The sequence below is a fragment of the Geotrypetes seraphini genome, chromosome 1, assembly GCF_902459505.1.
Source record: "Geotrypetes seraphini chromosome 1, aGeoSer1.1, whole genome shotgun sequence".
NCBI classification, from domain to species: domain Eukaryota; kingdom Metazoa; phylum Chordata; class Amphibia; order Gymnophiona; family Dermophiidae; genus Geotrypetes; species Geotrypetes seraphini.
Window position 1 is genome coordinate 275,281,205 of NC_047084.1, and position 27,018 is coordinate 275,308,222.

Below are 27,018 nucleotides of genomic sequence, written 5' to 3' on the forward strand. Positions count from 1 at the left end.
TCTTCTTCCCTCCGCTCCCCCATAGTCTGGCATCTGTCTTCTTCCCACTCTGTCTTCCATATTTCCCTTCAGGGTCTGTTCCTCTCTACCCTCTTTCAATGTCTGTTTTGTTCCTTTCTACCACCACCCTTTCCTCCCTCCTTTACCATCTGTTCCTTTCTACCACCCTTCAGCTCCTCTCGCATGGCCTATCTACCTCCCTCTTATTTTCGTGGCATGTTACAATGTAATTTGTGGAAGCCGCTGGAGCCTGCAAGCTCTGTCCCTGTCCCATTCCCACAAACCATCTCGCTTCTGTGTTCCTATTTTCCCCATTTCTAATATCTCTCCTATGTATCTGCCATTGCCCCCCCCCCTGTGTCCATATACCATCCCCATGGCATGTCCCCTTTATGTCTCTGTCCCTATGCCCCATGAACATAATTTCCCCTCTTTCTGTTACCTTCCTCTGTCCAGATTTCCCCTATCTTCCTCTTCCATACCAGCGTGTCTTCTTTTCAATCCCATCTAGCTTCTTTCCTTCTTTCTTCCCCCCCCCTGCTTCCAGCATCTAGCTCACCTGCCTGTCTTCCCCTTTCTTTCCTGCTGTGGGTTTCTTTCTTTCCCTCTTCATCCCCTTGGCCCATAATTTTTTTTCCTTTCACTCCCTCCTTCCTAGTATGAGCCGGGAACAAACGCTATCGCAGAGTCTAGCAGCCCCCACCTACCCGATCGCAGCGTTTAGCCAGCTCCCTCCCTCCAACTCACCTTACATTCTGAGTTTGCCAGCTTCCTTTTTCCCTGAGCCGCACGTGTTTAAAAAGACGCTCACGCGCGGCTGCGCGAGTCCAAGCTTCTCCTCTCCTGCAACTTCCTGTTTCCGGTTGCATCAGAGGAGAAGCTTGATGGACTCGCGCAGCTGCGCGTGCACGGCTTTTTGAACGCGTGCGGCTCAGGAAAAAGGAAGTCGGCAAACTCAGAATGTAAGGTGAGGTGGAGGGAGGGAGCTGGCTAAACGCTACGGGCGGGCGGTGGCTGCGGGGACCGCGCGATCCTTAATGCCTCACTGCGGAGACAAGACCATTCACCACTCCACGGGCGGTGAATGGCCTTGTCCCCGTCCCCGCAGCGACTGTTATTTTTCATTCCCCGTTTTGACGGGTTACCCACGGCTAGCTGCGGGTAACCGCCACCGTGTCATTCTCTACTTGGAATCCCCCCCCCCCCCCAAAATCAAAAGAAGTAATCAATCAATCAAAAATCATCATAAACAATGTGTAGAAAAAAGTCACAGTTAATTAACAAGCAGCCAAGGTATAGTTCAACTTAACTGGAACCTCTCAGGTTCATATCGCCGCTATGTCTCCACTCGACCAGGCCCTGTTTCAAAATCTTTGTCAGGAGTGGGAAATGCTGGAGAGACGAAAGAACCAGTCTTATTAAGTGGGAGCAAGTGAACAAATCAATCCTGCTCCGCTAGCAGCAGCATAGTCACACTGGAACTGGAGGTGTAAGAACACAATGGCATCCGGGGAATTCAAAGACGCTCAGGAACCCCGCCCACAGCAACGCACGCAAGAACGTAACGACGTAAGCGTAACATAAGAACTCACAGGTGAAAAAAGTGAGTGAAAAATAATGAGGAGGAATTTATAAGTGTAAAAAACTAAACCAGAGCCCCACATGCCAAAACGAATGGATCAAATATACAGTATTTATGTAGAAAAACACTTATCCACATTTTCGTTCAATCCAAATGGAGAAAATGCCTTGAGGTGAAAAATCCAAAAACTCTCCCTTTGTAGTAAGTAAGCATTTCTTTAACCACTAAAAGACATGGGAATTTGTTCCAAAATGCACCATTTAAGTTGAGCACCATCAGGCCTCAAGACAAACTCTAAGATTTCATTTGTCACCAATCTCAGCATACCACTCCCAGGTGCATGGTAAACAAATTTCACAGCATCCTCTGATTTCTCACTTTGAGAGGTCTCACCAATCTTAGACCTCCACCGAGAGACCCTCCTCCATCCTGGGACCTCAATGTAGACTTGGATCAACTAATGATGCACCCTTTTGAGCCGCTGGGATTTGCCTCTCTCACATGCCTTTCATGGAAAACAGCTTTTCTTACAGCGCTCACGTCAGCTAGGAGAGTTAGTGAGCTTCAAGCTTTAGTCACATATTATCCAAACAGAATGCAATTAAGAACTCTTCCTAAGGTGGTCTCAGATTTCCATCACTCTGCTGTCTTTTTTCCACCTCCTCTTCAGCAAAATAACATCTCCATACATTAGATTGCAGAAGAGCGCAATCATTACATTAGATTGCAGAAGATCCTTTTTTACCTCAAGGAGACTTCATTTTCACCAATCCAGCCAACCAGCAACTAAGAGAACTATATCATCATGGATTACATGCTGCATTCACTTTCGTTACACAAGAGCTCATATACAACCCCCCTTCTTTAATTGGGACATATGAACTATGAGCCTATAGCTTCTTCAACTTGAAATAGTCCCTATTCAGGATATCTGCAAAGCAGCAACCTGGTCTTCAATGCATACTTTTACAAAGCACTATTGTTTAGACCAAAGCTTGGCGCAGGATGTTCATTTTGGACAATCAGTCTTGTGTAACTTATTTGTTTTGTAATTTATATCCACTTCCCTTCTTGGGACTCACCAACAAATGTGCCTGCATATCTTCTGCTTGTCTCTGGAGAAAGCAAAGTTGCTTACTTGTAACAGGTGTTCTCCGTAAACAGCAGGGGAATGCAACCACACTTGCCCGCTCACCGTCCCCTCATCTCGACTTGTTTTATTGCTAGAGACAAAACTGACAGGACGAGGGAAAGGGCTCTTGGTGTAAGGTATCCTGTAATGCCCAGTAAGCTCAAAGCTTACTAGCTAGGGGAAATCACCGACACACAGGCTCAGTCAGAGGACTTTACCAACAAGTGTGGCTGCGTTCCCCTGCTGTCTACGGAGAACACCTGTTACAGGTAAGCAACTTAGTTATTTTGTAAACCGCTGAGAACTGTTGCAAACTTCAGCAGTATATCAAGTTTTAATAAACATAAACATTGGAGACAGTATGGACCCCTGTGATTGTTCAAGCTAATGATGTGCTGCTGTTGAGCAGAACTGATTGTTGTCTGCCTGACAAATTGAATTTGAGCCATGTAAGTACTGTGCCATAGATAACTTGTTTCTACCAGTCTTGTAAGCATAATATTATGTTCCACGGTGTCGCAGGCTGACAGGATTGGCCTAGAACCGGTGCTTAATACTGCTGCACAGGAGCCCAGGTTCAATTCCTTGTCCTAGCAGTGTTCCCTTTAGTAAGAAGGTCTTTGCTATTGTACAACAGTGATGTACACTGACTTGGTTCCAGAGTCATACCTTGCTGAACTGAGGGTGAATAAGAAAAATGGATTAAAGCCCATTAGTTGTCAGTGAGTGCTAATGGTGCCTTTACCAGTTAATGTAGGTCATGATTGAGTTAGAAGCCTGCACAAGAGAGACCTGGAACATTAAAATGTTTACACTGGACTCTAGCAAGTCACCTTGTAATGAAAGTACAGCCATTCTCTTCATTCTTGGGGTAGAGTATTGCCTGTCCCCCACTATTATTGTGCAGGAGTGTGTTCTATCAATTGCTGGCTTACTTACTATAACAGCTCTGTTTAGAGCCTCGTTCCAGTTTGGACCTGGGAGTGTGCGGCTCCCTGCCCACTCAGCTGACTGCCTAATCAGCTGCCTGCGATTCAAAATCAGTGGACTGCCGGATTCAAAAGGACCCACGCTAATGGCATGCTGCCGTTTGGTGTGCCATCTAAGGCGCATGCGCCTTAGTACACGCTTTTGTGAAGCGACTGGCTGAAGCGACAAAGGCTTTTCCTACTATGCTAGGACTGGAAGACTAGACATCTGCTTATATGAGAGTTAATCAAGTGTGTATCTTTAAGTTCATATGAGTTTAATTGCTACACTTGTTGTAACATTAAAAAATGAATAAAGAATTTAAAATACAAAAATTAAGATCTTCTTTAACTGTCCCTGCTACGCCTCATTGGTGTTAACCTATTCTGCAGGATTTTGATGTTCCCAGAGCTGATCTGAGTTGGAACAACTTCACAGCTATTGACTGGCAAACATTTAGTAAATTATACAACAAGTATGTTAAATCTTACTGTAGACTTGGATAAACATCTCACATTGGAAAAACATTCTGATTTAGTATTTAAGAAAAGTATCTCGGTGCTCTGGAAACTCCTCACCATTAAGAAGTACTTTGATGAAGCTTCCTTCCGTCTGTTAGTTCAGTAATTGACATGCTACCGGGTTATCTTATACCTCATTTTACACTGAATTACAGTAACAAGATCTCTCGAAGAATACACTTGTTTGCATATCCCTCAATAAAATTATGTCATTACAAAAGGTTCCTTGGAAGAACCTTTTCTTTTCAGGCGGCCAATCTGAATTTATGGCTTGCCAATACTATATTAGAAGCCTCTTCTTATCTAGATTTTAGAAAACAGATAATTATCCCAGGACAAGCAGGCATGATATTCTCACATGTGGGTGACGTCATCTACGGAGCCCCGGCGCGGACAGCTTTTCAAGCAAACTTGATTGAAGTTTCAAGTTTGCACACTGCACCACGCATGTGCGTGCCTTCTCGCCCACTAGAGGGCGCATCCCACCTCGTGGTCCTCAGTTCAAATTTTTCCGCGGAGCAAGAAAGCCCTGTGGATCTGAGCTCCAGTGTTTTTGCCTTCTAGCTGCCGCGTTTAGTTTGTTTTCCTTCGAATTAGTTCGCGGTGCTGTTTCTTTCTTTTCGTTTCTCTTCAAAAAAAAAAAAAAAAAAAGTCTTTCGTTTTTCATCGGACTCCGGGGGCTCCCGGAATCCTGGGCCGCGGGACGTCGGTACGTTCCCGGCCTTCTTCTTTTTCTTCGTGGATGTCCCGTCCTGTTACGGGATTCAAAAAGTGCAACCGGTGCGAGAGGTTGCTTTCCATCACTGACCCTCACCGGTGGTGCATCGTCTGCCTTGGGCCCGAACATCCGACAGACTCGTGTGATCGCTGCGCTACCTTCCAAAACAGGGCCCTCCGTCGCCGTAAGGCAAGAATGGCCGAATTGTTCGCCGTCGACGCACCGCCTAAGGCCTCGACGTCGGCCTCGGCTTCGGCCCCGGCCTTGACCTCGGCCTCGGCGTCCTCGGGGGCCTCGGCCTCGCCTCGGCCCTCCTCCTCGAAGGCGTCGTCAGTGAAGCAAGCTTCGGGTAAGTCCTCTGTTCCATCCCCTTCAGCAAAGAAGCCATCCTCGAGTCAGGCCAAGGCGGGTGGGTCGACCCCGGCCCCGCATCGGACCTCGACTCCGCACACCCCGAGGGAATACTCGAGACCGAGGTCGCCCTCCAGGGAGTGTGCCCCGGACTCGGAACTCCCCACCTTCGTGGGGATTCCGGCCTTCCAGGATCTCCTCCGAGCTCTGATCTCATCGGAGCTGTCGGGAGCCCTGGAAGTGTTGCAGCGTGCTGCGGTTCCGGCGGCCTCGACCTCGGCCTGGACGCCTTCGGTCCCGGAGGCCCCGGCCTCGGCTCCCTCGGGAGCCCCGGCCTCGGCGACCTCGGTCTCGGGTACTGGGACCCCGTTCACCTCGGTCTCGGCCCCGCCCCGGACCTCGACCTCGGGGGAACCCCCTGAGCGGAATGTAAGGCCCAAAGAAAAGTTGCGCAGAGTGCGCCGTCTTTCCTCCTCTTCCTCCGGGTCTTCCAGACACACCTCGCCCTCGACGCGACCTCGGACGGGGCGTCGATCGAGGAAGTCTAAGCGGCCCCGAGGCTCACCTCGGCGCGACCGTTCCTTGTCCTTCGGGGGCGAGGCGTTGCAGGTGTCGGAGTTGCGCCTCAACAACCCGAGGCTCCTCCGCTCACCCCATGGGAAGTCTTCCCGGACCGCCTCGCCGAGGAAACGGGAGAGTGTCCCACGAACCCCGGGGTCCTCACCCAAGGGTTCTGCGAGGAGGACAACTTCCCCTTCCCCCTCGAGGGACCTCGAGAGGGGATCCTGGGATTCGGGATCGGTTAGGGATCCTCATTATTCCCATGAGGCCTCCCCCCTCTCCTCGGTAGGGCGGTCGAGAACCCCCTCTCCCCAGACTAGGCCGTCCTCATTTTCATCCTTCGTTCAGGACATGGCCCAAGCCCTGGGGATTGACCTGATGGTAGGCTCTCGGTATTCCAAAGAATTTTTGGAGGAACAGGACCTCCCCATTCTTCCTAGGGAGGTGCCTAGACTCCCTCTCAACAGTGTCCTTCTGCAAACCTGGCTGAAGAACTTGTCAAACCCTCTTACAGTCACGTCTGTGCCTTCAAAAATGGAATCGAAGTATAGGACGATTCCCCCTAAAGGGTTCGATAAGGCGCAGCTCTCACACCAGTCTCTTCTGGTGGAGTCTGCTCTTAAAAAATCACAGCCCTCACGGGTTTCTGCGGCAGTTCCACCAGGCAGGGAGGGGCGGACCCTGGACAAGTTTGGCCGCCGCCTCTATTCAAATTCCCTGATGGCCACCAGGGTTCTAAACTACGCCTTCACCTTCTCCTCCTTTCTGCGTGGTATGGTGAAGGACCTTCCTCAATATCGGAACTCGTTACCGGACTCCCAAAGAGCAGGATTCGACAAGTTTATGTCCAACCTGTCTCAATTGCGGTTGTACCTATTCCATGCAGTGTACGACGCCTTTGAGCTGGTTTCGAGGGTGTCGGCCCTCGCGGTGGCCATGCGCCGCTTGGCCTGGCTTCGCACCCTCGACATGGACCCAAACCTGCAGGAACGACTGGCAGACTTGCCTTGTGTGGGGTCCGAGTTATTCGACGAGTCATTGGATGCGGCGACCAAGCGCTTGTCGGAACAGGAGCGCTCTCTAGCATCCCTGGTCCGCCCCAAACCTAGGCCCACGCCGCAGAAACCCTTTCGGCCTCCGCCGCGCCGATACCCTCAGAAGTCGACCCCGGCTTTCTCGAGACCGCCTCCGAGACGTCCGTCTCAACGAGGCCGAGGGGGACAACCCCAAGCCCCGGCGCAGGGCCCTTCTAAGCCAGCGCCTTCCTTTTGACGGAATGAGCGGACGGGGCGGGTTCCCCTCCGCACTTTCTCAGGAACCCCTTCCTATCGGGGGCCGTCTTCGGTTCTTCCGGGAGGCATGGACCGGGATTACCTCAGACGCTTGGGTGCTCCGGATCGTCTCCGAGGGCTACTCGCTCAACTTTGTGGCCTCGCCGCCGGACAGTCCCCCAAGTTTAGTCCCCTGCAACCGTTCGCAGCTACCGACCCTATAACCGAAGCCAAAGCCCTCTTGAAGCTTCGGGCGGTCGAGCCGGTCCCCAAGGACCAGTGGGGTACGGGGTTTTACTCCCGCTACTTTTTGGTCCCAAAAAAGACCGGGGACCTGCGCCCCATACTGGACCTCAGGAAGCTCAACAAATTCCTGGCCCGGGAGAAGTTTCGAATGCTATCTCTCCCGGTTCTGTACCCCCTCTTGGGGGAAGGGGACTGGATGTGCTCCCTCGACCTGAAGGAAGCATACACCCATGTTCCGGTGCACCCCGCCTGTCGAAGATTCTTACGATTCCAGGTGGGGGACCTCCACCTCCAGTACAGGGTACTGCCCTTCGGCCTGGCCGCGTCCCCACGAGTATTCACGAAGTGCATGGTGGTGGTTGCAGCAGCCCTCAGGTCCCGTGGACTCCATGTGTTCCCTTACCTGGACGATTGGCTCATCAAAGCCCCGACCAGGGAGGGGGTTATCTCAGCGACCCGACAGTCTATTGCCTTCCTGCAAACTCTCGGGTTCGAGATAAACTTTCCAAAGTCTCAGTTGAGACCGTCGCAGTCTCTTCAATTCATAGGTGCTGTGCTGGACACGGTGAGCCTACGCTCCTACCTGCCGACCCAGCGGTTGGAAACCTTGGTACGGATGAGCCGCCAGGTCTCCCAACTATCGAGGGTGTCGGCCAAGCGCATGATGATGCTGCTGGGCCATATGGCCTCGACGGTACATGTCACGCCGTTTGCGAGGCTACACCTGAGGATCCCTCAGTGGACCCTCGCGTCCCAGTGGCGCCAGGAGTGCGACCCGGTGTCTCGCCTCATTTCGGTAACTCCGCCCTTGCGGAAATCGCTGCGTTGGTGGACAGACTCTTCAAATCTGTCCATGGGACTATTGTTTCGCCCTCCGCCTTTTCGCAAGGTCCTGACCACGGACTCCTCGGAGTACGCGTGGGGAGCCCATCTCGACGGTCTTCGCACGCAGGGCCTGTGGTCGTCAGAAGACCGTCAGTGTCATATCAACGTGCTAGAGCTGCGAGCCATCTTCCTAGCACTTCGAGCCTTCGTTCACATATTGCAGGACCAGGTGGTCCTCGTCCGCACGGACAATCAGGTGGCAATGTATTACGTGAACAAGCAGGGAGGAACAGGGTCATGGCCCCTCTGCTCCGAAGCTCTTCGCCTCTGGGAGTGGGCGACCTCCCGGAACATCTTCCTCCGGGCGGTCTACATCCAAGGAGAACGGAATTGCCTAGCGGACAAACTGAGTCGACTTCTGCAACCGCACGAGTGGACTCTACACTCAGCAGTTCTACGCGAGGTCTTCGCACGCTGGGGAACGCCACAGGTGGATCTGTTTGCCTCTCCGGAGACACACAAACTACCACTATATTGTTCTCGGATGTACTCGCAGGACCGTCTGGAAGCGGATGCCTTCCTACTCGACTGGGAAGGGAGGTTCCTGTATGCGTTCCCTCCGTTCCCTCTGATCATGCGAACGTTGGTACACCTAAAATCGTCCACGGCCACGATGATTCTCATAGCACCTCGGTGGCCGCGTCAGCACTGGTTCTCCCTGCTGCTCCAGCTCAGTGCCAGAGAGCCTCTCCCCCTGCCCGTCTCTCCTTCTCTGCTGTCTCAGAGTCAAGGATCCATGTTACATCCCAATCTGCAGTCATTGCACCTGACAGCCTGGTTTCTTGTTCCCTGACTCCTCCGGACCTGTCTCAATCGGTGAAGGAGGTGTTGGAAGCCTCCCGCAAGATCTCGACGAGGCTTTGCTATGCGCAGAAATGGACCAGGTTTTCCACCTGGTGCTCGTCTTTTCACCTGGATCCGGTATCAGTTCCGGTATCCTCGGTTTTAGAATATTTGTTTCATTTGTCGCGCTCCGGCTTGAAAACCACTTCGGTGCGGGTTCATCTCAGTGCGATTTCTGCTTTCCACCAACCTCTGGAGGGACGCCCTCTGTCACTCCATCCCTTGGTGACACGCTTCATGAAAGGGTTACTCAGGGTTTGTCCCCCTCTTAAGCCTCCGTCTGTCGTGTGGAATTTGATTGTGGTTCTGGCTCAACTGATGAAACCCCCGTTTGAGCCACTCAACAAGTCCCTCTTGAAATTTCTGACTTGGAAGGCGGTGTTTCTAATTGCCCTCACCTCCGCCAGGCGGATTGGGGAGTTGCAAGCCTTGGTTGCGGACCCTCCTTTCACTGTCTTTCACCACGACAAGGTGGTTCTCCGCACCCATCCTAAGTTTTTACCTAAAGTTGTTTCTGACTTCCACCTCAATCAGTCCATTGTCCTTCCTGTGTTCTTCCCGAAGCCCCACTCCCATCCTGGCGAGACGGCGCTTCACACGCTTGACTGTAAGAGGGCGTTGGCATTTTATCTTCAACGCACCAGGCCTCATCGGAAGGTTCCTCAATTGTTTTTGTCCTTCGATCCCAATCGATTAGGGCACCCAGTTTCCAAGCGCACTCTGTCTAACTGGTTGGCCGCTTGCATTTCCTTTTGCTACGCTCAGGCTGGCCTTCCTCCCCCGGGTCGAGTCACGGGGCACAAGGTCCGAGCGATGGCAGCTTCGATAGCTTTCCTCCGATCCACTCCGATGGAGGACATATGTAAGGCTGCCACTTGGTCTTCGGTTCATACATTCACCTCTCATTACTGTCTGGACACTTTATCCAGGAGTGACGGCCGGTTTGGCCAGTCAGTTTTGCAAAATCTGTTTTCCTAAATTGCCATCCTCCCACCTGCCCTTTTTTGGTTAGCTTGGAGGTCACCCACATGTGAGAATATCATGCCTGCTTGTCCTGGGATAAAGCACAGTTACTTACCGTAACAGGTGTTATCCAGGGACAGCAGGCATATATTCTCACAACCCGCCCGCCTCCCCGGGGATGGCTTCCTTGCTAGTTATGGAACTGAGGACCACGAGGTGGGATGCGCCCTCTAGTGGGCGAGAAGGCACGCACATGCGTGGTGCAGTGTGCAAACTTGAAACTTCAATCAAGTTTGCTTGAAAAGCTGTCCGCGCCGGGGCTCCGTAGATGACGTCACCCACATGTGAGAATATATGCCTGCTGTCCCTGGATAACACCTGTTACGGTAAGTAACTGTGCTAAACTCAATTATTAAATAGATTGGATTCTTAACGCTTTTTATTATTTTAACATTTTCTATTCCATTTTTAAATTGCCTGTATCCTTTTATTTTGTATGTATTTCTCCCTATTGTATGCATATAACTCGTCGAATCTTAAATGAAATGCATTGTTTGTACTATCCTTAATGGTTGTGAACTTGTCTAGAACTTTCGGGTAAGGCGGTATATAAAAATAAATTATTAAAATTATTGTTATATTCCCTCACAGGTGAAGAATGTTATTTACCACGCTGTGAAAGATGCAGTTGGAATATTGAGGGCTAATGAAGCAAGCCTTGGCAAACCATAAGACCTTTTGAAATGCACTTAGAAAACTGATTAATCCTGTTGGCAGCTGTTTTTCACATCTCCACCACAAACCTACCTGGATTTGAAATATTAGGGATGTTACCTCATCTTTTTCTCTGCAGAACAAGAGGATTATGGTAGTTTGTCTTGCAACTATCTTTTTGAAATGATTAAAAATGCCAGGTTTGCATGTATAGTAGTATGAATTAAAAACACTTTACTCCATCCTCTGTAACGAGTTTGTTACCAAAATGCTTAATGGACTGTATAAGAAAATACCTCTAAAGGAATTTTTGAAAATTTTGTATAGTGGCAACCTTTCTGCAAATGGCCTTTTTTGGAAAGTATGCTGTATATCCAATAACTTGTTATGGAACATGGTACTTGGATTTTGTTTATTTTTATGATTTTTTTGGGGTGATGAGGGGACACTGGTGTACAAATGTCATAGAAGACATGGATTTAATGCAGAATGCACTGCTTGATAAAATGTAAATAAGTAGGTTCTTACCATTGTATATTGAGTTCAAACTAGTTTGAAATTGCAATAAGATGCAGTTTAGCTACTGTATATTGAAATGCATTGTATTAGTAGCTGTAGTGAAATACTTCTTAATTTAACACTAGAATTTCTAAATGTTAAAATGGAGGAAATTTTTGTTACTTCTACAGTTATTAAAAATCAGTTTGATTCCATCATGTCTTGAAGGTGTGTTTATGTTAAAGAAATGTGTGGAAATACTTAATCTTTATCACAAATTGTGACTCTCATGTGATAGGTTTTATTGCTGTTTTGAAGTTCATTTGGATAAGCAGATCACTTCACTGTTGTAGCATTTTGCATATGCACTCCTTTAGGATTAAGATTAAGGGCCATATGCATAATTAAAGAGGAAATCTGTTCTTTGTTTAGTATGCTGCATGTTGCAAGTTGATAGTCTTTCAGGTCTGTTAGTCACAAAATGAATGAATTTAAAATACTATGGGCTAATCACTAATGTAATGTAATTCACTAAAGCTCACCTTGTTTGGCGATCCATGGGTGATCTGTGGCCGAGTCATCCCAGGCAACCAATCGCACTCTCATGCAAATTAAGACGATCGGCGGCATGCCCCACAGCAACCCCACAGATCGCTGCAGAGATCCTGAAGCATGTGCATCGTGATCTTTAGCAAATGGTCTCTTCAATATTGAAATGAGCACTCTGGTGGATTCTTTAAAATCGCTGAGCCATTCTCCAAGAGCAGTGTCTGCTTTTGGCAACAAAAATCAGCAACTGGTCCGGGGGTGCCAGTACAGTGATAGCACGCCTTCAAGACCTTGAGAAGAAACATTGAATACCCCTGTTGTAAATTGAGTATGTGCACCTCTCTATATGTTAGAAGTTCTCAAGAGAGTAACACCAACATGAGAGGGGGCAGGAAAAAAGATTGGCTTTTTCTTTTTTTTGTTATCCCAGAATAGCATCTAGAAGAGAAGAAAATACGTGATACGTTACCTCCCCCCCATCCTTTCATTTGAACAAATCAGGGAAAATAATACCTATTCATTGCAATAATTTGTTAATGGTCTCCACACATCCTGAAATTTATTAAAATTCCCTTTCTGAATAGCTAATGCTCTTTCCAATTTATAAATATGACACACTGAATTCCACCAAAAACTAGTTTAATCTATTCCAATTTTTCCAATTACATGTTGTTTGTTGTATGGCGACTTCTGTTAAAATAAGTAAGAGTTTATTATTTTTGGAAGATATTTGGCTCTTAACTCTCATAGACATGCCAAATAATACTGTATCATATGATAATGCCACATGATTTTCTAATAAACTATTAATTTGGCCCCAAATTGATTTCCAAAAATTCATAATAAATGGACAATAGAACAATAAATGATCTAAAGTCCCTGCTTCAAGATGACAATGCCAACATCTATCAGACCTAGAGCAGTCTAATTTTTTTAAACAAACAGGGGTCCAGAATGCTCTATTCAACAGGAAAAACCATGTTTGTCTCATAGATGCAGACATTGTGCATCTCATCCTCCAAGACCAAATTCGTGGCCATTGAGATGCAGTAATTTGATGCTTAATCTCAATGCTCCAAATGTCTCTAAGACCAGTTTTTGGGTTTTTATTCATAAATCCAGATATTAATTTGTACCACTGAGCTGCCTGATGTCCCAGAAACTCTACCTGAAAGCGTAAGAATTCCAAATTATATTGATTATTAAGATTTTTCCATTTAGGAAACTCCATCTGAATGGCCTGCTTCAGTTGCATCCATCTAAAACTTTGTGATTTATTAAGGCCATATTTATGTTGCAACTGTGAAAACTCGCATTAGAAATAACATCTTCTAATACACGTATTCCTGCAATCATCCAATGCTTCCAGATGACCTTAAATCCGCCAATTTGAATCTTGGAGTTCAGCCATATAGTTTGATTTGTTGATTTATGAATTGGAATAGGTGATAAATTACTCGCATATCTTATTGTTTTCCATGTGTCTACAAATAATCTATTTTCTTTATATAATCTAGGCATTTTGATACTAAGTACATGGCATAATCGCAGAGGAAACATGAGACGCCATTCCAACCATAACCAATCCAGGATATTATCAACAGGCTCTGGGAGGATCCAATACATACCCTTGCGCTTAATATAGGCTTGGTGATACCTATAAAAGTTTGGAAAATTTACCCCACCCTCTGTAATCGTTTTTTGTAGAGATACTAAAGCAATTCTAGCCTTTTTGCCCAGCCAAATTAATTTTGTAAGAATAAAATTTAACTTTTTATAAAAGGACCCCTGAAAAAAACTGGTAACATACCCAGGCAAAATTATCATTTTAATAGTTTGAACTCTCCCCCACCAAGAAAAATATAAAGGACTAGTCTTATAGCCTGTTACATTAATGGGTGCTAGAATATACGTGTGGGTGGGTGTCTGTCTTTATTTCTTTCTCTCTCTCCTTAGCCGCTTTCTATATTTCTGTCTTTCTTTTTCCTTGGCTGTCCACCACCACCCCTTGCCTGCTCCCCCTGTCCATTCTCCCTTCCTTTTACCTCCCCTGTGTCCACCACCACCCCTTCACTGTTCCTCTTATCCAGCAGCAGCCCTTCCTTTGTTTTACCTCCCCCCTGACTAAAAAGGCAAAAAAAAAGGGTCAAAAATTTAAATCTTAAGTTTGCATTCCTCCACTTCCCTCCCCCACACCAAAACAGAAGCCTCTCCCCAAAGTGTTATGAACTGAAGTAGCCACTCATTCTCAGGCTGATATTTTAAGGCAGAAAAGGGCACGCTTGTCAGCCTTGCATACTTTTCTAAACCAAGCAAGTGATGGCTCTCACCCAACGGCAAAAGCGGCAGACGCCTCGGCTAAAAGAAGCCCTTGCTGGGTTCTAGAATATATGTCTGTCTTTCTTTATTTCTGTCTCTCTCTCCCTCCTGCTGTCTTTCTTTCTGTCTGTCTCTCTCCCTGGCCCCCTTTGTCTGTCTGTCTTTCTGTGTCTCTCACTGTCCCTGTGTCTTTCTTCTTTCCTTTCTGTCTCCCTTTCTATCTATCTGTCTATCTCTCTCCCTGCCTGCTAGTCCTTTTGATGTTGGGAAACAGTAGTCAGATAGGTTTTCCACTAAATCCACACGTTTCTCCACCTGCTCAACTCTCCTGCCAATCTCACTCAATTCTTGGCAAATCTCTGTACCTCTTTCATTTCAGATTTTAGGGCACGGAATCAGAAAATGAAATCCTTTTTAATGACCTCATTACTGAAAACACGGGGCAAATCATTGTCCTCTTCAGAGTCGGACTGCCTCGATGCTATTTTGTCAGGCCGCTCAACTTCTCTCCCAGCGTCCTCCGGTCACTTGCTTTTTCAGCAACGCATTTGAATTTCTCAAGACAGAACCTTAGTGAGCTGGGGGAGGAAGGTCGCCTCAGCCTCGCGCCTCTGATGAAAAAGTTCATTTTTTAGGGACCATGTAAGCTGATCAGGGACAGTCTTCAGTGGCTCGGAGCCCTCCTCCCGGCAGCCGCTGCCAGCGCTGCGAGAGGGAGCGGGGCCTGGGCAGATGAGAGGAGCCGATGCGGACGACACAGTTGCAGAAGAAGCCGGCCTGCCGCTGCTGGTTCAGCCGCTGCAGGAGCTGCTGGCAGTGCTTGGCCGGGAACTGCACGACGCCATGGCCGGGAGAGGAGGGAGACAGGTGCACACGCCAACTGCCGCTTTCCTCGCTACGCAGCGGCTCCATGGCGGCAGCGGCTGCTGCTGCTCTTCTGCCTCCCGCACAACACCGGATTCGGAGCTTCGGTCTGCCCTGCTCGCCTTGCCGTATTGTATTTTTTAGTTGAAAGACGCGGTGGCGGCTCCTCTCACAATCTCCACCGAAGTCCGACGCAGGCGGGGATCATGAGAGGAGCCACCGCCGTGTCTTTCAACTAAAAAATACAATAGGGCAAGGCGAGCAGGCAGGTCAGACCGAAAAACAGAGCCCTAAGCGTGCATGCGCACTCCTACCTGCGGGTCCCTACAGCTCATGGAAAACAGGCGCACGCAGTGGGAGTGCGCATGCGCAGCTTAGGGTTTTATTTTATTAGATTCCATTGCTCACACATTTCTGTTACCTTCTGTAATAAAAATTTTTCGTTTACTTTCATTGTTTCTTCCAACGTGTTTTTTATACAAATGCCTAAATATTTTATTCCGTCCTCTTTCCATAGAAAGGGGAATGTTTCAAATAAACCTTTTGTACAATGGACATTAAGTGGAAGAATTTCAGATTTACTCCAATTTATCTTGTACCCTGAAAAATTTCCAAATTTTTCTATCAATTCTAATAAACTTGGAATGGTTGTTTCTAATGAAACAATATATCATCTGCATAAGCAGAAACTTTATATTCCCGATCTGAATAAGGAATACATTGTATCTCCTTCACTTGCTGAATAGCTAATAACAAGGGTTCTAATACAATATCAAAAAGTAAAGGAGACAAAGGACAACCTTGTCTAACCCCCCTCTTCAGACTAAAACGTTCTGAAAAATTATTAATATACAATCTAGCAGCAGGGGAGCTATACAATGTTTGGGTCATTTGTATAAATCCTGAACCTATACCAAACCATTCCATTGCTTGATAAATGAAGGCCCATTCTACCCGATCAAAGGCCTTTTCTGCATCAAAGGATACAGAAAAGGCTGGATCATTGATGGCTTTTGTTAAATTTAACATATGAAAAGCCAATCTGGTGTTATTAGAGGAATGTCTCTGAACAACAAATCCTGTTTGGTGCAATAAAGCATATAGTCAATGTTGTAGCTAAAAGTTTTCCATCTACATTAATTAAGGAAATAGGCCTATAATTTGAAACCAATGTGGGATCTTTATTTGGTTTCGGTAAAACTATAGTTAATGATTCTGCCATAGTACCTATAATGCAACCTTTAGTAAGTTGAACCTGATATAAATTTAACAAATATGGTAATAGGGTATTTTGAAATGCTTTATAAAACTCTACCGTGAAACCATCTCCACCTGGAGCGGATCCAACTCTAAGGGACTTCAATGCTGTTTGCAATTCTTTTAGTGATATTGGCTTTTCTAAACTTTCTTTTATATGTTCAGGAATTTTCGATCCCTTAATTAAATTTAAAAATTCTAGTCCATCCTTTTATCTAAATAAGGCTCAGAAGAATATAGAACTTTATAAAAATTTAAAAATTGTTTTAGAATAGGATCCGTTTGAGAAGAGTATTCCCTTTTTCATCTTTTATCGCCACTATTTTTGTTTTCTGTTTTTTTGCTTTTAGATAGTTTGCCAATAATCTTCCCGCCTTATTTGAATTTCCATAATACAAATCCTGTTGAGAAAATAAGTCTTTCCTTATCATTTTAGAAGAAATCTCATATTTCCCTTTGGCTTTCAAGAGATCCTGTAGTGTAGAGTATTCCCATATATCAATCAATTTTGATTCCAATATCTTTATATCTTGTTCTAAATTGGAAATTTTTTTTTTATTTGTTTTTTAATATATGCCGAAAAAGAAATAATTTGACCTCTCATGGTTGCCATAAAAGCATCCCATAAAGTTTCCAAGGAGATATCTTCCGTATTATTAATTTGAAAATAATCATTTATTTTTGACTGAACTTCTTCAATGAAATTTGGTTCAACAAGCAATGTATTATCAAATCTCCATACAGGTCTATTATTATCTTGATCACTTATTTTAATTTTAATCCACACCCCTCCATGATCAGACAAAATAATTGGAGGCTTGTGTTACTTGTTGAACTAAGGTATTTGAAACAAATATATAATCTATTCTTGAGAAAGATTTATGAACATGGGAACAAAAAGAAAATTCCCGATCATTGAAATGAAATATTTGCCACAGTTTTATACCAAATTCTCTAATCCTAATGATTTCATAATTCTAGGTTTTTTATCCATTAAAGAATCTATAACAGCATTAAAATCCCCTGCCACAACTAAATTAGAAGCAGCCAGTGGTAGTAACAATTGTTGTAGAGATTTTAAAAATTCAATTTGGCTTGAATTAGGTGCATACACATTGAAAAGCACCAGCATCGTATTTCCCAGGCTCATGTCTACATGTAACAACCTCACTGAAGGATCAGCACCAATCATCTTAAACATAGCATTACATTTTTTATTCACTGAAATTGCTACACCTGCCTTCTTTCCCACAGCTGGGGCAAAAAAGCAATGTTTTATCCAATCTCCTAGTTTTTTGGACTCTAAAGTAGAGAGTTGCGCGGGGACAGAAATCCCACCTGTCCCCGCCAAAGTCCCACCTGTCCCCATGAGGAATCCCACCCATCCCCGTGAGGAATCCCTCCGTCCCCACCCGTCCCCGCGAGGAATCCCCTCCGTCCCCACCCGTCCCCGCGAGGAATCCCCTCAGTCCCCACCCGTCCCTATAAACTACAGAAATAGTTATTTCATTTAATTATGCTACTGAATTAAAGGCTCTGGTAGAAACCCATTTACAAATAAGCAAAAAGACTTTATTAATTTGGAAATATTAATTGGGAAGAATACATACTGTGTAAACGGGTTTCTACCAGAGCCTCTAATGTTTATAAATTTTTATCAACACAACTAATATATTACTTTATCCTAAAGCAAAAAATAAAAAGAAATAGAATTTTTTTTCCTATTTTTGTTGCCTGGTTTCTGCTTTCCTCATGTTCTCATTCATTTCCTTCCATCCACTGTCTCTCTTCTCTCTGCGTCTTCCATTTGCTCTGTTACTGTGCCTCCCTTTCTCCCCCCCCCCCTTCCAAATTGGTCTGGCACCCATCTTCTTCCCTCCGCTCCCCCCCTTTGTCTGGCATCTTTGTCTTCTTCCCTGCCAGTGTCTTCTCCCCACTTTCTCTTCCCCATTTCCTTTCAGCATCCTCCCCCCCATCTTCCCCATGTCCTGTCAGCGTCCTTCTCCCCCCTCTGTCTTCCCCATGTCCTTTCAGCGTCCTTCTCCCCCCGTCTTCCCCATATGCTTTCAGCATCCTCCCCCCCCATCTTCCCCATGTCCTTTCAGTGTTCTTCTCCACCCCTTTTTCTTCCCCAGTGCTTTCAGCGTCCTCCCCCCCTCTCAGTTTTACCTTAAGCGCCTTTTCCTCTCCACTCCACCTTTCCTCCCTTTCTCCCTCCCTGCCCCTTACCTTTGTGGTGCTTACCCGCCCTACTGACAACAGAACAGGCCCGGTCCAACAAACCTCCCTGCCCTGTAGCCGCGAATCTAAATTACCTTCTTACAGCAGCTGGAGTATTGAAGCTGCTGTACGAAAGTAATTTAAATTTGCGGCTACAGGGTAGGGAGGTTTGACGGACCGGGCCTGTTGTCGGTGGTTCGGGGGACCTGGCTGGCTGTGCTGCACCCAGGGCGGACTGCCCCCCGCCTTGTACCAATGCCTTTTCCCTGCCTGCCCTACTGCACACAGCCGAACGGAAGTCTTTAATGAAAATAAGCTCCATTAAGATATTTACTTACAGAACATATGAACCCCATCAATTTTTCATCTTATTACAATTTTTATGTGCATATCTCATTTCCCTTAATTTACTATGTGAAACATTCCCACCTTCCCATGATCTCTTAAATATTATATTTCTAAGATCCCAAAAATCCTTCCCTATTCCCTCCCATATCCCCTCCAGGTTGGCCACCCCTGTAATGTAAACTGTTGTGTCTATTACAAGAATATTTAGTTTCACTGAGTTGCCCATTTCTACTCAGGGAGACCTCCACCCTCATGGTAGGCTTTTGGAGACAATGGTAGGCAGCTATAGGGTTTTGTTTATGTTAGATTCCTTAAAGCCAACAGAATCCCGTGAACTAAACTTATTGGGTCTGCCTTGACATTGAGCGTGGCAAGGGATCAATGCCAGGTATAGAACCTACATCGGTTTTGGCAATAAGTACACTAATGCAAGAGCATCCAGCATCAGATTCAGTACTATGACTGTGGCAGGACTCTGTCCTCATCATCAAAGCATTAAGGGACTAAAAGCATAAGTAGCATCAGAATACTTCTTCCTCTAGGCATTGTGCCAATGCTTTCCCTGCATCAAAGTCTGATACCAGGGAAACAATGCCATAGCAATTGCTTTCAAGCATCGATAGGTGCCTGGCTCCTTGAGGTTCCCCTATGCCTTGACAGTTTGTACCACAAGCGGCTTCTGTACTGACTTTCCAGTTTGTACCCACACTTTTTCTCTAGGAGGTGATCCAAGCTATATATTCAGAGGAGTTTTCAGGGCCATTACTTAAGCAGTCTATACAAGGTTCTTGTACGAGCCCTAGGATGTAGCAGCATCAGTCATGGCAGAGGTCAAACACTTCAGCTCTGTGTTGATTGTTATGGACAGCACAAACCTGATTGATGCATGATGTGTCAACATGAGCAGATGAGCTCTTTCCAGGATCAGAGAACAGGTCTCTGCATTGATGTCCATCCATGCAGAGCTGTACAACAGAAGGCAAGGGAGACATCCTTTCATCCAGTGACAAAGTATTAGATAAAACAGGTCCCACCAAGGATCCTAGTTTTGGCATGTGCAAGACGCCTTCCTCAGAGGTTTTAAATCGTACCAGATAAGTGTTCCCTGAGGATGGTGTCTTGCACATGCTGAAACCAGGATCCTTGGTAGGACCTGTTTTATCTAATAAAGACTTTGTCATTGGTTGAAAGGTGTCTCCCTTGCCTTCTGTTTCTTTCTTTTGTCTGTCTCAACCCTGCAGAGCCAACACTCTAGCCATCACTCATTTCCATGTACTTACTGAAAGGAATTCTGTGAAGATTATGACTCTGACCTTTCCTGGAAGATGGCAGAGGATCCACAGGACTTCTTGCTAAAGGAGTTCTATGGCATACCTTCTGAACCCTCTCTGCCACCTGAGAGGCATAAGTATACTCTGAAAAACATTTCCTTTCCTGGGTATGTCTGTGAGATGGGTCAGATAATACCCTTTAAATTTGAAACAGAGAAAGAGCCTCATTCAGATTTGTTTAAGGTACTAAATTATGACTCTTCTTCTAGAGAGGGTATAACAGTACCCCTTCATAAAATTATAAAGGATGCCCTTTTCAAAAATCGATATGTTCTATTTGCAGTGACTTAGCCCCAAAGAAATTGAAACTATGTGGAAAATTTTAAAAATATTCTGGATTTGACAAAACAATTACCACATTGTTCCCTAGTTGTGGAATTTACATTAAAACATGCTCATAGTATAAGACCTCATTCCTTTGCTCCTCCAGAAAGAAAGGCTAGTACTCTAGACCAGTGGTTCCCAACCCTGTCCTGGAGGAACACCAGGCCAATTGGGTTTTCAGGCTAGCCCTAATGAATATGCATGAAGCAAATTTGCATGCCTATCACTTCCATCATATGCAAATCTCTCTCATGCATATTCATTAGGGCTAGCCTGAAAACCCGATTGGCCTGGTGTTCCTCCAGGACAGGGTTGGGAATCACTGCTCTAGACCACAGTTCTTCAACCACCGGTCCGCGGACCAGTGACGGTCCACAGAAAATTTCTGCTGGTCTGCGCAGGGCCGGTGAGATCAAGTCGGCAGTTAAATTTCCTGCCGACTGCGGTTCCTGCTGACTAATGTTCCTCCCAGCCTCAGGCGATCAAGATAGGCTGCCAACGTCGGGGCCTTTCCTCTCTGAGTCTCGCCTGTTCGGAAACAGGAAGTTGAAACAAAATAGGCGGGACTCAGAGAGTGAAGGTCCCAACGTCGGCAGCATGTCTTGATCGCCACCCCTGCCGAGTTGCTGAAGAGGGCCGCGGGGAAGTTGCGATTAGAACGGAGAGAGCTGCAGATTCAGGTGCAGGTGGAGGGAGATGGTCAGCGTGTGCGAACAAGATCCTGGGGAGCCTTCACAGTGGCTGTCTCCCCTCCCACCAGCTCTCCTATTTGCCAGGGCAGTGATTTACTGGCAACTTTCTGCAGGCAAGTACTGAGAGCTGCTGGAAGGGGAGGAAGCCACTGTAGGAGGCTGGGAAGGTGCTGGATAAAGGGAGAGCTGTTACTGGACTTGAAGGGAGTTAGAAGGAGAGATGCTGCTGGGAGGGAAGGAGGGAAAGGGATGGGAAGAGAGTTAATGTTGGATAGAGGGAGGAGGGAAGGGAGAAGGAAAAAAAGGAAGGAGTGTAGGGAGAAAGAAAAAAGGAAGGAAACAGCTGGCAGGGAGATTACAGGAGGGGAAGGGGGGTCAGGATGGAATGGAGAGATCATATGAGGGAAAGGGGAGAGAGAGGAATGAGAAAGTAGAGAGACATTGATGCTGGAAAGGGGGTCAGCAGAGAAATGAGAGAGGGATAAAGATGCTAGATCTGGTGTAGGAGAGATAAAAATGAAGAAGGCAGTGAAGCTGGAATGAATGATGTAAAAAGGAGAGAGGAGGATGGACAGGGAAGAGGGGCATAGAAAGAAGTCAGATACATATGGAAGGGGGAGAGGGCAGACATTGGATGGAACGGGCAGATGCTGGAAGGAAAAGAGTGAAAAGAAGATGAAAGCAGAAACCAGAGACAACAAAAGGTAGAAAAAAATAATTTTATTTCTATTTTGTCATTAGAATATATCAGATTTGAAATATATATCCTGCTAGAGACATAACTGGGGACAGCAGTATTCTGTTAGCATGATATTTCTATGTAGCATTCTATAATAACTTGGCTTGTTCAGTTTTCTTGATAGTAGAGGGGATATATGTGAAGGGGAGGGGAGACAGGGGTTTTGTTGGTCTGTGCTCTGTATATTTGTATTTATAAAATCACAATTGTTCAGAATATTGTTTCTTTTTATACTTTAATAAAATACATTCAATATAAAATCATAATTGCGGCTTGTGCAGATGGGATCAGATGGTTTGTGGGGACCGAGCTTGCGGAGATGGGGCGTAAACGGGGTTTTCAAATTTAGTAGTTTGCCGGTCCACAAAATAATTATTTTATTTCTGCCGGTCCACGGATGTAAAAAGGTTGAAGAACACTGCTCTAGACTCCTTTGTTAGGCAAGTATTTCAGGCTGTTATGCTAACCAACTGCATATTAGACGACCAGCTTTATTCCATTATCTACTTGGTCTATCATACAAATCATGTTTTAATTCGCAGCCTTCCTCTCTTCTGATAAGATTTGAGTTTATTAAACTCCACAAGAAATTACTGGTTGTTATAAATATCTAATATAAAAACAGGTTTCTGCACACAACTGCAATTGTATGTTTTATAATCAAGAGGTAAAGACCTCAGATGCCTGCGCCACATGGAATAGATTGGGACTTTGGGGGTTAGTATTATTCTGGTCCTGTGCTCCTTTTTCTTTTCTTTCTTCTCTTTCCTTTCCTTGGGGTGCTAAGGTGCCAATATTGGTGCACTATGGTTCATGGGGGGTGAAGGGTGCTATATGCTGTTACTGGGGGGAGGGGGGTGGGGGAGGGGATGACATCAGAGGTCTTGCTATTATCCCAGGACAAGCAGGCAGCATATTCTTGACTGATGGGTGACGGCACCGACGGAGCCCCGGTACGGACACTTTTAGAGTGATTGCACTCTAAGAACTTGGAAAGTTCTAGAGGCTGCACCGCGCACGCGCGAGTGCCTTCCCGCCCGACACAGGCGCGCAATCCCCAGTTTCTTAGTTTCCGCGGAGCTAAGAAGACGTGTGTTCAACGGCTGTTGAATATTTTTTCGATTTTTGCCTTCCACGCTCACGTAAACCTTTTGGAAAATATCATTTTTCCCTTTTTTCTTTATTTCTTTAAAAAAAAAAAAAAAAAATATTCTATTTTGTCATTTTTTTCCTTTTCTTTCGGTTTCGCCCCGGCGGGGCCTATTGCCACTATCGAAGCCTCGGGCTTCGATTTGGCTGAAGCCGTTTTTCCATTCATGCCCCTTCAACCCGGGTTTAAAAAGTGCCAGCGGTGCGCTCGACCAATTTCACTGACAGACCCACATAACTGGTGTCTGCAGTGTCTTGGTCCTGATCATCGAGCGTCATCTTGTACCCGCTGCGCATCGTTAAAGAAAAGGACTCTGAAAAACCGCCAGATCCAACAGCGGTTACTTTTCGGTGCCGAGATGTCCGACTCTGCTACACCGGCACCGACATCGGTTCCATTTCAGTCGGCACCTTCCTCGACACCGCGCCGGCGTCGCACCCTCCAGGTAAGCCGGCTAAGAAGCCTTCCCTGCTTGAGCGTCCTCCGGTCTCCACTGCAGTGAGCCCAATCCTGCCGACCGTGAAACGCCAGCGGAAGCGCTCCGCTCCGATTGAGGTTAGCCCTTCGACATCGGGTTCTTCCTCGGAGTGTAGAGTGGCACCTAAGGTACCGCAGAAGAAAAAAGCGGTACCGGTGCCCTCGTTAGATGAGCGCATTGCCGCTGTCTTGCAGGTTCAGCTCAGGGAACAACTCCAGCAGCTGCTTCCTGCTATATTAATCCCGATCCTTCCAGAACCGGTCCGGTCTGAGCCACCGGTACCGGTAGTGGAGCAACCTCTTATTTCTGCATCCACTCCTTCGGTACCGGTGCACTCGGCCTCATCGACATCAATGCCACTTCTTGCACCGGAACCGAGGCATCAGTCCGTACAGACTTCAGCACCGGTACAACCAGTGACATCTCCCGGTACCGTGTCGATGAGATCGGGTAAGTCGGTACGCAAATCCCGACATTTAGAACCCTCGACTCCAGAGTCCCGGGATCGTACATCTCATGTAAGAGACCCTGATCTGTGGGGAGACTCTGAAGAACCATTCCTTTCTGAAGGTGAATGTTCCTCTGAAGAAGATGATTCTGCGTTACCTGATCCTTCTTCAAGACAGGAATCCACATCTTTCACTTCCTTTTTGAAAGATATGTGTGATTCCATGTCTATTCCTTTGGAGGCTGAGTCTAAAAAATCTAAAGCTTTTTTAGACGCACTTGATTTTGACCAGCCTCCTAAGGGATTCTTGAAACTGCCTCTACATGATATATTACGAGAGACATTCTACAAGAATTTGGAGACTCCTTTAACAATTCCTGGAGCTCCCCGTAAACTAGATTCTTTGTACAAGGTGATCCCTATTCCTGGATTCGACAAACTCCAGCTTCCTCACGAATCATTGTTAGTGGAATCTACCCTAAAAAAATCCTCAGGAGCTAGTGTATATGCTTCTGTACCTCCTGGCAGAGAGGGCAAAGCCATGGACAAATTTGGTAAGAGACTTTATCAGAATGCAATGTTGGCCAATAGATCTGGCAACTACGCATTCCATTTTTCATTTTATCTAAAACACCTCCTTACCACCATGACTTCGTTCGAAAAGTACCTTCCCCAACGAAAACAACAGGCTTTTCATCAATGCTCCTCTTCGCTGTTCCAACTGCGAAAATTTATGGTTAGGTCCATCTATGATACCTTTGAGCTAACCTCCAGAGCAACAGCTATGTCTGTGGCCATGCGTCGACTTGCCTGGCTTCGGGTATCCGAACTTGATGTTAATCATCAAGATCGGTTAGCCAATGCACCGTGCCTGGGGGATGAGCTCTTTGGGGAATCCATGGACTCGACCACTCAGAAGCTCTCGGCTCATGAAACACGTTGGGATACTCTGCTCAAAAACAAAAAGAAGCCCCCTACTACACGGCCTTTCAGACAGCAGTCGGCTTATCAGCGACGCTATGCAGCTCGACCATTGCAGACACCTTCCCAACCACCTAGACGTCAACGCCAACAACAACGTCAACCCCCGAGGCCTCAACAGCAACAGCAGCCTGTGAAGCCACCTCCACAACCAAAGTCACAACCCTTTTGACTTAATTCTCCAAAGCATAGCCAGTGTTCAAATCTCCACCCACCTTCCTCAACCCATAGGTGGTCGTTTATCTCTTTTCCTCAGCCGATGGGAAATCATCACCTCGGACCAATGGGTCCTCAATATCATCCACCACGGCTACTCTCTCAACTTTCAAACTCTGCCGGCTCTAAGTCCACCAAAAGAGTCTGCTTTGAACTCTCCTCAATCTGCTCTCCTTGTTCAAGAAGTTCAATCCCTTCTTCTTTTAAATGCCATAGAGGAGGTTCCTCCAGACCAGCAGGGGCAGGGGTTCTACTCCCGTTATTTTCTAGTCCCCAAAAAAACAGGAGATCTAAGACCCATCCTAGATCTTCGAGATCTCAACAAATGTTTGGTCAAAGAAAAATTCAAAATGCTTTCTTTAGCCACTCTTTACCCTCTTCTCAGTCAAAACGACTGGCTATGCGCCCTCGATCTCAAAGAAGCATACACTCACATTCCGGTCAATCTGACCTCCAGACAATATCTTCGTTTCATGATCAATCATCGCCATTACCAATACAAGGTGCTACCCTTCGGTCTTGCCTCCTCTCCAAGGGTGTTCACCAAGTGCCTCATTGTGGTGGCAGCATTTCTTCGCTCTCACCACCTTCAGGTCTTTCCTTACCTAGACGACTGGTTAATCAAGGCCGCCTCATCTCAGTCAGTTCTTCTGGCCACGAATCAAACCATCTTTTTTCTTCAAATCCTGGGATTCGAGATCAATCTTCCAAAATCTCACCTCATCCCCTCTCAAAGACTACAGTTCATTGGAGCAATACTGGACACAATCCTGATGAGATCATTCCTACCATCCAATCGTCTTCAGACTCTACAATTTCTCTGTCAGCAGATACTGTCTCAACGTTCCATCTCTGCCAAGCAAATGATGATTCTTTTGGGTCACATGGCCTCCACGGTTCACGTCACTCCCCTTGCGCGTCTCCACCTGCGCACTCCCCAATGGACCTTGGCTACCCAGTGGTCTCAGGCGACAGATCCTTGCTCACAACACATATCTGTGACATCATCACTTCGTCGATCTCTACAATGGTGGTTGATATCCTCAAATCTATCCAGAGGTCTTCTATTTCATCTGCCTCCGCATCAGCTTGTCATCACCACCGACGCATCCCCTTATGCCTGGGGAGCACATTTGGACGAGTTTCAAACTCAAGGGTTTTGGACACCTCAGGAAATGAAGCATCACATCAATTTCCTGGAACTCAGAGCAATATTTTATGCCCTCAAAGCATTTCAGCATCTTCTCTTTCCTCAGGTCCTCCTGCTATGCACAGACAATCAGGTTGCAATGTATTACATCAACAAACAAGGTGGGACAGGCTCTCGCCTATTGTGCCAGGAAGCCCAGAGAATCTGGACTTGGGCCACAGATCACCACTTGTTCCTGAAAGCGATCTACATCCAGGGGGAGCAAAACTCGTTAGCGGACAAACTCAGCAGAGTTCTACAACCACACGAATGGACTCTCGATCCATCGACCTTGCAGTCCATCTTCGACCAGTGGGGCACTCCTCAGGTGGACCTCTTTGCAGCTCCTCACAATCACCAACTGCCCCGCTTCTGCTCCAGACTCTACACTCCTCACCGTCTGGCAGCGGATGCGTTCCTCCTGGATTGGTCCAATCTGTTCCTGTACGCTTTCCCTCCGCTACCAGTTATGTTACGCACTTTGTTCAAGCTCACCATGATCCTAATCGCTCCAAGATGGCCCAGGCAACATTGGTTCTCCCTTCTACTTCAACTCAGTTCCAGGGAACCATTTCTGCTTCCAATATTTCCTTCTCTGCTTACGCAGCATCAGGAGACTCTTCTTCATCCCAACCTCCAGTCTCTACACCTGACAGCTT

The 27,018-nt window shown here is 46.5% G+C and overlaps 1 protein-coding gene across 2 annotated transcripts in view; it reads left to right on the top strand.

Moving 5' to 3' along the window:
- Nucleotides 1-11,469, top strand: part of KDM3A (lysine demethylase 3A) — a 245,220-nt gene extending 233,751 nt beyond the window's left edge. For both annotated transcript variants that reach the window (XM_033952017.1, XM_033952026.1), the window contains exon 26: nt 10,694-11,469. In XM_033952017.1, coding sequence (XP_033807908.1) covers nt 10,694-10,774 — 81 coding nt within the window. In that variant the 3' untranslated portion in view covers nt 10,775-11,469. The remainder of the gene's footprint in view (nt 1-10,693) is intronic.
- Nucleotides 11,470-27,018: the final 15,549 nt, after the last annotated feature.